Source organism: Chiloscyllium plagiosum, unplaced genomic scaffold, assembly GCF_037043375.1.
Source record: "Chiloscyllium plagiosum isolate Xiang-an unplaced genomic scaffold, Cpla_swu_hap1 HiC_scaffold_4, whole genome shotgun sequence".
In the NCBI taxonomy this organism is placed as follows: Eukaryota; Metazoa; Chordata; class Chondrichthyes; order Orectolobiformes; family Hemiscylliidae; genus Chiloscyllium; species Chiloscyllium plagiosum.
The window spans coordinates 36,931,761-36,945,599 of record NW_028270142.1 but is presented as its reverse complement, the minus strand read 5'-3'; the positions used below and the strand labels follow the sequence as shown (position 1 = coordinate 36,945,599).

Here is a 13,839-nt window from a genome sequence, read left to right as displayed (position 1 = left end):
GTAGACTTTCATTTTGAATGTAGTCTTACACAGCCAGGAATTAAAGCAGTATAACTTTAGTATTTAATCAATATCCTCTCCTTTCTAAAATAAAATCACTGTAACTTGTAAATTTTAATACTCAATTTTTTAATAGAAGTAAAAACCAGCTACCTTTTCCTTTTCTCGATTGATCCAGATTCATGCTTTATGCTTTTCATATAGACACTAAATTGCACATTTGCTAGTTTGAAAACTTTGTATGCTTTAAAGTTCAAGCTGTCTCACTCTGTCTCAAACTGTATCAGTAATTCAAGAAACCCAACTGCTATTGTGGTGAGAGAATAATAGTTTCACTTCAACACATGCAATGTTTAGGGAAATTATGTTCTGGCAGATTTAAAACCAGAGAATATCATGAAGAAGGTAACAATCTCAACTGTCTCTTATTTTTTGGGTAAAGTTTGATCAGACTCAGCAGACCCAGTTATAAGTCCTGGAATTCTGATTCCCCCTACCTATTCCCTCTTGAGGGTAGTTAATTAGGAGGTAGACTTGATCCATTGTCATCCCAAAAAGGGATGAGCATTGTATCACATCATATTATGTTATTTGTTCTTTCAATAAACCACTTAACCTTTTTGGCTCTCCTTCCTCCTTCAGAAAGCTCTTTTTTAAAACCTATCCTTCTGACCTAGTTCTTCAACATCTGCCTTACTTGTACTGCAATATCTCAAAGTGTTGGCATTGTCAAAAAAAGCAAAGAATAGTTGTACAATCTTGTAAGAATCACCAGTATATAGTAACTCAAGATAATGTTGTCACTTAACTGCACTATATACATTAATACCGCACAATTAAGAAAATCTATGATGGAAACATTCATCATCAGATTAAAGCTCATTTTAACACATATCGGTGCAGGTTCATTAGTATTATTATCATTTCCTTCCTTCGAGGTATCTTTTGGAGGTGTCATTTCAGGCACCCTGTCTCTTTTGCTCTGTACAACAAATTACATAACAATGCTTAGTCACATCTAAAGCGCGTTTTCCATGGATTTTTCTTGGATTCATTCATTCTTATTATTGCTTATGATGGTGGAAAGGTAATTAATGAAGTAGCTGAAGATGGTTGGATCTAGGACTCCACTCTGAGCATCTCTGGCAAAGGTGCCCTGAGGAGTGGATGATTGACCTCCAACCACCATAACCATCTTCCTTTCTGCTGGATAACCATGAAGGTGATGCTGGAAGCTTTTGAAAGGTTGGTCAAGCCAGAGCTAGAGCATTGTGTGCAATTCTGAAATCCACACTACAGCAGTGATGTGACAGCACTGGTCAGGGTGCATAGAAAGTTTACCAGCATGTTACCTGGGCTGGAGAATTTCAGTTATGAAGAGAGTTTGGACAGACTGTGACTGTTTTCCTTAGAGCAAAGGACATTTAGAGGGGACATGATTGAAATGTATAAAATTATGATGGGCATGGATATGATAGACAGGAAGAGACTATTCCCCTTGTTGGAGGGATCAATGTTGAGGATGCATACAATTAAGTTAAAGGACAGAGGTTTGAGACGAGTTGTGGAGAACAACTTGCCATCCAGATGGTGATAGGAATCTAGAACTGTGGCAGAGGCAGAAACACTCACACCACTTAAGTAGCATTTTGATGTGCATTTTCTGACATCAAGAACAAGATTATGGGCCAAGTGCTGAAAAACAGGACTAGAAATGTAGGATGGTTGTTTTTGATTGGCGTGGACATGATGGGCCAAAGGGTCTTTTTCTGCCTTGTAGATCTCTGTGACTTTAACACTTACGTAGGACTCCAGCCAGTGAGAGTTTGTCTCCTGATTTCTATTTACTACAATTTTGCTTGTGCTGTTTGTTGTCACTTGGTCAAATGCTACCTTGATGTCAAGGGTTATTAATGCCACTAATCACCTCATGTCTTGAATTCAGCTCTGTTATCTATGTATTAATAATGGCTGCAATCAGGTCAGAAACCAGGTGTCCCTGGCAGAATCAAAATTGAACATTGATGAACAAGTGCTATCGTGTTTGTATTTCTTAGCTTCCTCCACTTTATGAATGATTTAGAGTAGATTAATGGCTTGATCATTTATCTTATATTTTGTGGACAGTCATACCTGGGACAATTTTGTATATTTTTGCATAAATGTAAATTTTTGTAGCTGTATTGGAACAGCTTGGCTAAAGACACAGATGGTTCTAGGGCAGAGGTCTTCAGAACTACTGCTGGCCTGATGTCAGGTCCCATGACACTTGCTGTGCATTTGGCCATTTCTTGATAACAGATAGGGCAAATCAAGTTGACTGAAGACTTGCAGCTGATATGATGTGGACATCTGGAGGAGACCCAGATGGATTTTTGAGTCAACATTTCTGACTGAAGATAATTGCAAAAAACCACAGCCTTCTATTTTTCACTGATGTGCAGGACTCCTCATATTTGTGGACAGGAATGGTGGAGCAACATTTTCTTCTGGTTAGTTGTTGTCTATTCATGGCTGATGTGACAGAACACTGGAACAGCACAGCAGGTCAGCCAGCATCCAAGGAGCAGGAGAGTCAACGTTTTGGTCATAAGCCCTTCATCAGGAATGTCCCCTGCTCCCTGGATGCTGCCTGACCTGCTGTGCTTTTCCAGCACCACACGTTTTGACTCTGACCTCCAGCGTCTCAGTCCTCACTTTCTCCTGTGGCAGAGTTAGAGAACTTTGAAGCAATCTGTTGGCTATGGATGATTTAATTTTCTGTATTGCCTATATCATTAATAACAGTAATTTGTCTGTCAAGACTTGGTACAATAGATGAAGAAAATATTCCCACGCTATTCACTGACATTTATCAACAGGAAAACCTTAAATCTCTTACTGTTCTTTGTATGGAGAGAGGTAGACATATCATCTGTTACTGTTCCTGATGAATTTTCATCCATGACTGTCCACATTGATGCTTGATTTATCCTCTTTGTCTTGTCAAGGTTGCTGAGCACTGATTGATGAAGTGAGATTGAAGCCATTTTCTTGATAGCTAGGAATCTTCAAGCAGCATTTAGACTAGTGATTATAAAAGCTGCAAAATATGATAAAAAGATTTTATTTAATTTTTGCAAGTACCATAAAAAGCAGCCCCAAATTCAGTTTCAGGGATCACCTTAACCAGGTATTGGATGGCATTTTTAATCAGCTCAGATATTTACATTTGGTTTGCAGATTAAAAGGCATTGCCACCTTGGAAGCAGATTTGCCATACAAATAGAGCCGGATTTTTTTAAAAAATCCGACATTTGTTACCCATAGCCTTCTCCATCAACACAAACACCATCCTCACCGATTTCTCATGGATGAAAAAAATACAGAATACTGAATGTTCTGGACAGACTGGATGTTGGGAAGATAGTTCCATTGGTAGGAGAGATTAGGACACGAGGACATAGCCTTCGAGTAAAGGGAAGATCTTTCAGAACGAAGCTAAGGAGAAAATTCTTCAGCCAAAGAGAGTGATGAATCTATGGAATACACTGCCACAGAAGGCTGTGGAGGCCAGGTCATTGAGTATATTTAAGATAGAGATAGATAGGTTCTTGATTGTCAAGGGGATCAAGAGTTACATGGAGAAAGCAGGAGAATAGGATTGAGAAACTTATCAGTGTTGAAACTTTATTGCTGGAACAGCACAGCAGGTCAGGCAGCATCCAGGGAACAGGAGATTCGACGTTTCGGGCACAGGCCCTTCCTCTCTGCTCATTCCTGAGGAAGGGCCTGTGCCCGAAACGTCGAATCTCCTGTTCCCTGGATGCTGCCTGACCTGCTGTGCTGTTCCAGCAATAAAGTTTCAACTTTGATCTCCAGCATCTGCAGACCTCACTTTCTCCTTGAGAAACTTATCAGCCATGATTGAATGGTGGAGTAGATTCAATGGGTTGAATGGCCTAATTTCTGCTCCTATGTCTTATGGTCTAAAATCATGGCAGATGTATGTGATTTCTTAGCATATACCACAATCAAATTGTCCTTTAGTCTCCAGGCCAGGTAAAAGCCCAATACACTTTGATTCAGACACAGTGATACATTTCATTGAGAATTATACTATCACAATGTTTATCCAAAAAACAAATGAGATTAGATCTCTAAAGCAAACAAAGTTGGAGTCATTTTGTTATGTTAAATATCAAGTGCTGAGCAAATTCAGTGAGGTCAAATTTCAGGTGCCAATCATGTGTTGTTATATATAATTTCGTTTCTGGCAGTAATCATTACAAGTTCTGGTTGGCTTGAGGATGAAGTGAAGACATAATGGTACAAAAGTAGGCCAATTTGTCCATTGAGGCTGTGCTGGCTCATTAGCAAGCCAGCTAGTTCCATTGCCTTGCTCTATGCCAACAGCACAATAAGTTTATTTTTCTCAAGTGTCCATCCAGTTACCTTTGGATATCATTATCATCTCCCTTTCCATCACTTCAGGCATTGAGTTCCAGGTCAGTCACCTCCAGCCACTGCCTAAAATGTTCTTTCTTACATAAGTCTGTATTTAACCTAAACATCAATGCTGCATCCTCACTCTTGAACCAAAATTAACAAGAATAGATTTTCATTCACTGCCTATGTAAACCTCTCAATCTTCTACAATCAAATACTTCCTCAACCTCTTTTGTTTCAGGAAGAACAATCCTTCTACAGGTTGACCTTGTAGTTAAAGTGACTCATAATTAGAATCATTCAAGTCAACCTCCCGAGCACTGCCTCAAGAATTGTTGGGTTTTTCTAAAGTTAAATGACCAGAACTAGATACTGTATTCTAATGGGGCATCTAATGAAGGGTCTTTGAACTCCATTTTTCTCTCCACAGATGCTGACTGACCCGATGTGTTTCTCCAGCACTTTGTTTTTATTTGAGAGTTTTATAAAGGTTCAGAAAACCTACTAGTGTACATGCTCAACGCTCTGCTTAACTCTTACTATTTGTATTATCTACAAGATGCACTGCAGAAACTCACAAAAGATCCTCAGACAGCATCTTCCAAACCCATGACCACTTCCATCTAGAAGGACAAGGGCAGCATATATATGGCAACACCACTATCTTCACGTTCTCCTCCATGCACCATCCTGACTTGGAAATATATTGTTGTTCCTTAACTTTTGTTGGCTCCATATCCTGGAATTTCCTCCCTAATGGCATTGTGTGTTAACCCACAGCAGGTAAACTGCAGTGGTAAAGACGGCAGCTCATCACCACCTTCTTAAGGGCAACTAGGGATGGCAATAAATGCAGGACAGCCAGTAAGCCCACATCCCACAAATGAACAAATTTTTTTTAAATTTTGAAGACGATAGATATATCAGCAGATGATAGCATCTTTGTTGTTTCTGAACTCTAACCAATAGATTCTCTCATTGTTCCTCTGGTCATGATGACATAGAAATTCTCTTGGTTAAAGGTTATTGAGGTGCAGTTAACTAACTGCTTATCAAGTACCCATCTAAACTTTATCATAGGAACACCAAGTCAGGCAAAGGCATCTGCAAGACACATAATAATAATAATAACCATAAGGATCAAGAGTTTTGTATGCAATACCTGAAGTATTGTTGCACCTAGTTGTTATGAAATAGTTATTGTTTGGCCAAGAAGAAGTTATGATTCCTGAAGAAGTTGCCAGGGATACTGGAATCCAATGAGTCACCCACGGATAGGTTCAGTTGTGAAAAGAACCAAATGAGGAAAAGTTTTTTTTCCTGATGATCCATTAGGATCTGAGGATGTGGTAGATGTATTCATGGTTTTCAAAAGGGTATTGAATAATTACTTGACAGTGGGGTGGCAAATAGAATGTCAGAACATGCTTTAGTGTTGGTCCATTTACACAAGAGACTATGAAAAAAGGTGTAATAACTTAGAATAAATCTTCCTATCCATAAAATTATGGTAATATGTATATTTCAGTATTCCTGGGGTACATGGACAGTCTACTCAGGCGTAGTAAACAATTGGATAGATTTCACATTTGTTGCCTTTGGTTGAAGTACCCAGTAGTTCAAGGCAAAAACCATCAGCCATCATCCTCTAGATGAACAGACATGCAGAACATATGACTGATGATAAAATCCCTTTATGACTCTATGATTTTGTGATCACGTATTACACCAACTTAGACACTACTTGTCAAGTAAGTCAAGATTAAGTTTCAAGAGCTCCTTGAAGGTGAATCTCAGGGAATGTGGAATGTCCACCAGATAGAGGAATATATATGAAAGCATTCTAATTAATAGACTAGCTTCCATTGAACAGCAAAGGCGAGAAAGCAAGGTAGAAAGGCTCGGCAGTCTTAAGAAAATCAGATAATTTACTCATGTCAGCATGATGGAAAGACATTCAGGTCAGGTATTTTGGTCCACAGCCATGTTAGAATGCACAATAAATACTAAAGTCGCCAAAGTCCTTCTGGACTGTAGGGCTGCTCTCTCATTCGAGACATTTGGCGGTGGACGAACCGAAGGGTTACTATGTCTCAGGCAAGGGGAGAAATTGAGAAGGAGAGACCTTCATGCTAACCTCAGCTCATTTAAGAATTAAATCCACACTAATGACATCACTGCATCAAAAACCAGCCGCAGTAAATGATCTTACACACACATACGCACACACGAAATGGCCACCTTCAATAACAAAGTGAAAGAGGCAACAATGATGGCTAACCCATTTCCAGTCCACCACGTACAGGGCACAAATGCGTGATGGAATGCTCTCCTTTGGCCTGTATCAGTGACATCCTTAACTATTAAAACCATCTGGCACAAATGTTGTTCGACACCTCATCCACTTGAACTCTTTAAGCATCCACTCACCCTTGCACAGTGGTTACAGTGTACACAATTTTCGTAATGTACTGCAATAGCTTGCTAAGAATTCACAAATGCTAACTTCCAGTTCTTTGACTTTCTTCACTCAGAAGCATAAAGGAAACAAATAGATTGAAATACCATCACCATAGTTCCTTACCCCATGTTACAGCATCCTAACTTGAATATATATCACAATGTCTTGATCATCACTGGGTTATCCTTGAATTCCTTAACCGAAAGCATTGTGGGAACAGCTGAGTATAACTGAGTGGCTGTAAGTCAGTCTAGCTTTTGTAAAATTTTGTAGGTGATATACTTATGCAGTAACTGATACAGGCTGCCAGTCTAACCAAACTAATAGAGATTTTCTTCACAATTCAGTGAGGCTCTGCATTCTCCAAATGGCAACTCAGAATTTGTTTGGCTACAATCCCTCAACTCATAGAATGAAAACATTTTACTTCCCACATCGGAAGCTGAAGGGTATTCCAGTTATACCATCTAATGACGTGAAATCTGTATTAATTCAGTTTTGAATGTTAATTCTATTTTTTTCTCCACAGATACTGCCAGACCTGTTGAGTTTCTCCAACATTTTCTGTGTTTGTTTTGGATTTCCAGCATCAGCAGTATTTTGTTTTATTGCACTGGTGCATCCATCCACCTTCAGTGAAATCTAAAATGTGCAATGGGTCTAGAAGATCTCAGGTTCTCTGAATGCTATATCCCTGGTTACAACAGCACTGAGAGATGGGTAACAAAACTTAATAAGCTGATATCTAGAAATTTCTTATGAGGAAATGGATACACTCCACTGGAGCTTAGAAGAGTAAGAAGCTGCTTGATTCAAACTTACAAGAACCTGACAGGTCTTGACTGGGTGATGTGGATTGAAGGTTTCCTTTTGTTATAGAATTGAATAACTTGGGAACATAGTTTGAAAATAAGGGGCCGCCCTCTTTGGACAGAGATAAAGGAGAATTCTCTTCGTCACAGAGATTCATGAATCTTTGAAACTGTCTTCCTCAAGAGTTTTAGTAGAAGCAGAACCTTTGAATATTTTTATCCAGAGATAGATAGGTTCTTGAGAACCAAAGTGGATGCTTATTGGGGGTAGGCGGGAATGCGCTGTAACCACAGATCTTTGATGATTTTATTGAATAGCATATTAGACTCAAGGGACCATGCTGCTTATCTCTGCTACTAATTCATACACTGGGTGTGTAAGAAGGAGTCTAAATTCCTTAACATATTGAGAACCTTAAATGTTTTGAAAAATAAGTTATTTCTCTTCACAATCAGTTCCTGCAAAATCTAAAATAGGAATGCACTGTAATTCATCATGTTAGGCCAAACCTAAGATATTAAAAACACCTCAGTCTTCCTCCATTTAAGATTGATTACTTGTTTGTGGAGAAATATGAAGTTAAGCAGCTTTAGTTAAAATAATCATTAATGTGCAAAATATAAATAGACTTATTTCAGCAAGTTCTCACCAATACAGTGTGCCTCCTTGATGCTTCCAAAAAAAACACACGACACCCATCTGAGTTTTAGTTTCACCTAACGAGAACGGTGATTGGGGTTGAGGTCTTCTCATATGACAGCGAAATTAGTCCATGACCAATGCTGAGTATGCTGCCCGACTGAGAGCATGCTAAGTGTCTAGTGCATTTGATAAGCACACTTCCTACTTATCTAATTTGCATTCTGGAGCATCTATTTTCACCTATATTAGCAATAAGCCGTTTTTAGTGCCACTGAATTACAATGAGTTTTTAAAAAGGCCGAAGCTTTTAATACAGGGAGATGCTTCAATTCTTAGAAATCCCAAAAAGTATATGGAATTAATATTGTATTTAAACTGGTAAGAGCAAAATGACAAATGCTTTTTTGTAATAACAGTTTGCACTTAGGTAGTGTTACTCATCATAGAATTATTGAACGGTTGGTTACAGCACAGGAGACCACTTGGTTTTCTGAGGGCTAGCTCCATTTTCTCAATAGCCTACAATTTTTTCTTCTGATAATCATCATTGAAAATCACCGTTGATTTGCCTCTCTCAATATCACCCTGCGGGAAGGTATATCCTTTTGAAATCTATTACTTCACTCACAGTTCAATACCTCCAAGTAGAAATGCAAGTGTCATTATAAGATAACCAGCAAGAAATTAAATAATAAATTAAGAAGCTTTATTGAAAGAATGGTAAGAACATTGAACTTACTGCCACTGGTTGCAATGAACAACACAGATTCATAAAGGACAACTAGATAAACATATGATGGTAGATTTAGGTGAGGTAAAATTGGAGGAGTTTTGAGTGAAGTGTAAACACTGATATAAACTGGTTGGGTAGAATGGCATATCTTACTGGTTGAATCCAATATGAATTCTGAGCAAACTGCAAACATTAAAACTATACTTTTACTGAAATTACCCCACCCTGTCTTGGTAGTTGAAAGTGTAGGAAAATATGGAGAGATTGAAAAACATCAAATTCTTAATTTTGAGAAACCAATGTTGTGATTTTATTTCCCCTCAAGCCTTAAATGACAACTTCAGACTCTCGCCATTGAGCATGACTACTTTATGTTCATATATTTACATTGCATTAACACCCTAACTTGCTTTATCTATGCATCAATTTTCTTCTCCTTTCCAAGAAACTAGACAGCCCATATTCCCAATATACAAATCTATGTGGGTACCTGGGAGCTGCAGCTTGCTAAATGCTTGTCCTGACCATCCATAACTGTTTCTTCACAACAGTCTCCATGGCCACCACCCTCCATGATCGTTCATCCATGCAAGTCAGCATAGGTAAATCACCAGCCACGTGCCTGTTATTGGACCAACTTACACTCTAATTCAACTTTTCTACACTTTGCTTTGGAGCTGAGAGTCATCTACAACTTGCAACTTCTGCCAAGAGGAACATATACCTTTCATCTCCTGCATCTACACAGGATATACCTTATGGTTCTTAGCCTGCTTTCTTATCACTCACTCACTTTATGCTTCCCTGTAGGGTGCAACCATCTGTATACTTTACTTTGCTGTTTTCGCACATCCTCACATACTTAGCAGAGTTATGAGCTGCCAGCCTTTGTGTGGCCCACGTTGAATTGTTTGAGAACAAGATCAAGGAAGTTAGGAACAAGGGTAGGCCATTCAGCCCATCAAGCTGCTCTGTCATTTAATACAATCACGGTTAATTGAACCCTTAATTCCTTTTACCTATTCTATGCCAATATGGAATGGGGAATCAGAAATCTAACAGTCCTACCTGAATTATACTCAAAGACTGGGTTTTGAGAGGCATCTGGGGTGGAAAATTCCAAATATTCAAAACCCTTTGAGTAAAACAGTTTTCCTCATCTCGGTCCTAAATGTCACCCCTGCCCTAATTTTGAAATTGCGCCCTCTGGTTCGAGACTCCCCAATGAGAGGAAACATCTTACTGACATCTACCTTCAGTTCTGGAAATGACCTTCCCCTCCACCTCGTATACGATGCCTCTGGCGCCTTCCTTGATCTTGTAGATATCGGAGAACATCTCGTCGCCGTTGTCTATCCCTTCAAGTATTTTATAGGGCTCGATGAGATCACTTCTCATTCTTTGAAATTTCAGAGAATAAAGGACCAATTTACCCAATCTCTCTTCCTAGGACCTCCTGGCAAGACTGGTGAACTTTCTTTGCACCTCCTTTATGGTAATAATAGCTTTCCTGAGATTAAGTATGTTCTAGATTGAGATAGAGTTCTGATCATTAAGGAAATCAAAGGTCGTGGGGATAAGGCAGGAAATAGAGTAGTGGATTGTCTGATCTCATTGAAAGTTCAAGTGGCTCAAACGGTCTACTTCTGCTCCTATGTCTAAAGGTCTTAAAGAGACCAAAATGCACACAGTACTCCAGGTGGAGACTAACCAAGCTCTTACAGAAATGAAGCACATCTTCACTACTCCTATACTTAAATCCACTTGTGATAAAGGCTCCACTATTAGCTAATTCTGTGAAATCCCCATTATCTGATCCTAAGCACCCAGAATTCTCATACAACCAGGATCTGAGATTCAAAGGGGAAATTCCAGATGCTTGGGACCCAAATAGAACATAGAACATAGAAGAATACAGCGCAGTACAGGCCCTTCGGCCCTCGATGTTGCGCCGATCCAAGCCCACCTAACCTACACTAGCCCACTATCCTCCATATGCCTATCCAATGCCCGCTTAAATGCCCATAATGAGGGATAATGGGGACTTTACTGGTGTTAGTTCTTGGAAGGGAATAATGGATCAAATTCTTTTATAAAGCTAGTTCAAACTTATCTTAATCAATAAAGACAGAATGACCTAATGCAGCCAGGTATACTAGCATTAATGAGTGGTCCTGGATGTTTATCTTTAAAACACACATTCACCTGTGGCAGCAATGAGTCGAGTTCTCCCACTTGTCATGGGTGTTTCTCATGCAACCACAGATTCAGCTAAAAGGCACCCCACCACACTACCCCCCATCTCCCCCCACCCCATTCCCCAGGTGTGCCAGATACTGGGGAGATTATTGTAGCTGGTTATACATGCATGTCTGCCTTCACTGACTTATTGAAAAGGACAACAATGTCTCTTTGTACACCTCCACTTTCCACCCTCTCACCATTTCTGATATCCTGTGACTTTTTGTGGACATGACCCTCTCTCACTAGTATCCTCACATACGGATGACGACGGACACCACTTCGAATGGGACAGCACAGCCATCTTCGGACAAGCCAAACAAAGACACTCATGAGAATTCCTAGAAGCATGGCATTCCAACCAGAATGCTATCAACGAACACATCGAGTTAGACTCCATCTACCATCCCCTGAGAAAAGAAACCGGAAGTGACTTCACCACAGGAAATAATATCACCACAGGAAGTGACATCACCAACCCAAAGAAACCCAAACATATAAATAGAAAGCAGGAATTTTCAGCATTGCTTCACCTGAGGCCCACTGAAGATGTTACCTAGTAGGGTAATGAAACGTCTGGAAATGAACCTTCCAGTTGAACCCAGTCTTCCTGGTTTGGGGTAGGGATACTACCATTGTGCCAATAGATGGTCCCTATGATCCCCACCTCCAAGTCATTGATAGTTATTGTGAGCAGCTGGAGTACATGTACTGATCCTTGTGGTACCCCAAACGTCACAGTCTAACAATGCAAGAATGACTCATTTATTCTTACTTGAACAGTCATAGAAATTCAGGACAGTATCTGCATAGAAAATGAGGAGCTTCTGAGAGATCTGGCAGTCTTAAAAACAAGAAAGGGACTACATGATGCCCTGTGAAGCACTGAATTTCAGCGGAACTTTGGTATGCATGCATATCACTCCTTTAAGGTATGAAGGTAGATGGATAAAGTGATTAAGGTGGCAAACTTGCCTTTATTAGCATTTGTAAAACTACCCCTCTTCCTTTTCATTCTGCCTAATGTTTCTGAAATATTGTGTACCTTGGAATATTTATTTCCCAACCTCGATCACGGAGAGGGGAAAGATACAAAAGGGACCTAAGGGGCAATTTTTTCCACACAGAGGGTGGTGCAGGTATGGAATGAGCTGCCAGAGGTAGTGGTGGAGTCAGTACAGTTACAACATTTAAAACGTGGCTGGATGGATATATGAATAGGAAGGGTTTGGAGGGATATGGGCAAGTGCTGGCAAGTGGGACGAAATTAAGTTGGGATATCCAGTCGGCATGGATGACCAAAGGGTCTGTTTCCGTGCTGTACATCTCTATGACTCTAAGTTGGATGAAGTAAATGCAGCAGACGTTGTCTAGCTACACTTCCAGTAAAGTACTGCTTAAAAGGTTGTTTAATGGAATTGGGGCTCATAGAATTAGAGGTGTAGATAGCAGTGAGGATGATACCAATCAACTTCTGGATTTGTGGTGCTGGAAGAGCACAGCAGTTCAGGCAGCATCCGAGGAGCAGTAAAGTCGACGTTTCGGGCAAAAGCCCTTCATCAGGAATACAGGCAGAGAGCCTGAAGGGTGGAGAGAGAAGTGAGAGGAGGGTGGGGGTGGGGAGAAAGTAGCATAGAGTACAATAGGTGAGTGGGGGAGGAGATGAAGGTGGTAGGTCGGGGGGGAAGGTGGAGTGGATAGGTGGAAAAGAAGATAGGCAGGTAGGACAAGTCACGGGGACAGTGCTGAGTTGGAAGTTTGGAATTGGGATGAGGTGGGAGAAGGGGAAATAAGGAAACTGGTGAAGTCCACATTGATACCCTGGGGTTGAAGTGTTCAGAGGCGGAAGATGAGGCGTTCTTCCTCCAGGCGTCTGGTGGTGAGGGAGTGGCGGTGAAGGAGGCCCAGGACCTCCATGTCCTCGGCAGAGTGGGACGGGGAGTTGAAATGTTGGGCCACAGGGCGGTGTGGTTGATTGGGTCGGATGTCCTGGAGATGTTCCCTAAAGCGCTCCCCTAGGAGGCGTCCAGTCTCCCCAATGTAGAGGAGACTGCATCGGGAGCAACGGATACAATAAATAATGTTGGTGGATGTGCAGGTAAAACTTTGATGGATGTGGAAGGCTCCTTTAGAGCCTTAGATGGAGGTGAGGGAGGAGGTGTGGGCGCAGGTTTTGCAATTCCTGCGGTAGCAGGGGAAGGTACCAGGATGGGAGGGTGGGTTGAAGGGGGCGTGGACCTGATTAGGTAGTCACGGAGGGAACGGTCTTTGCAGAAGGCGGAAAGGGGTGGGGAGGGAAATATATCCCTGGTGGTGGGGTCTGTTTGGAGGTGGCGGAAATGTCGGCGGATGATTTGGTTTATGTGAAGGTTGGTAGGGTGGAAGGTGAGCACCAGGGGCGTTATGTCCTTGTTACAGTTGGAGGGGTGGGGTCTGAGGGCGGAGGTGCGGGATGCGGACGAGATGCGTTGGAGGGCATCGCTAACCACGTGGGAAGGGAAATTGCGGTCTCTAAAGAAGG

General features: G+C 40.9%; 1 protein-coding gene across 4 annotated transcripts in view; it reads right to left on the bottom strand.

The window, feature by feature from the left end:
* The window catches only part of itprid1 (ITPR interacting domain containing 1), a 143,778-nt gene that overhangs the window by 108,909 nt on the left and 21,030 nt on the right, over window positions 1-13,839 (bottom strand). For all 4 annotated transcript variants that reach the window (XM_043688817.2, XM_043688820.2, XM_043688819.2 and 1 more), the window contains exon 2: window positions 2,882-3,082. In XM_043688817.2, the coding sequence (XP_043544752.2) occupies window positions 2,882-3,029 (148 nt within the window). In that variant the 5' untranslated portion in view covers window positions 3,030-3,082. The remainder of the gene's footprint in view (window positions 1-2,881; window positions 3,083-13,839) is intronic.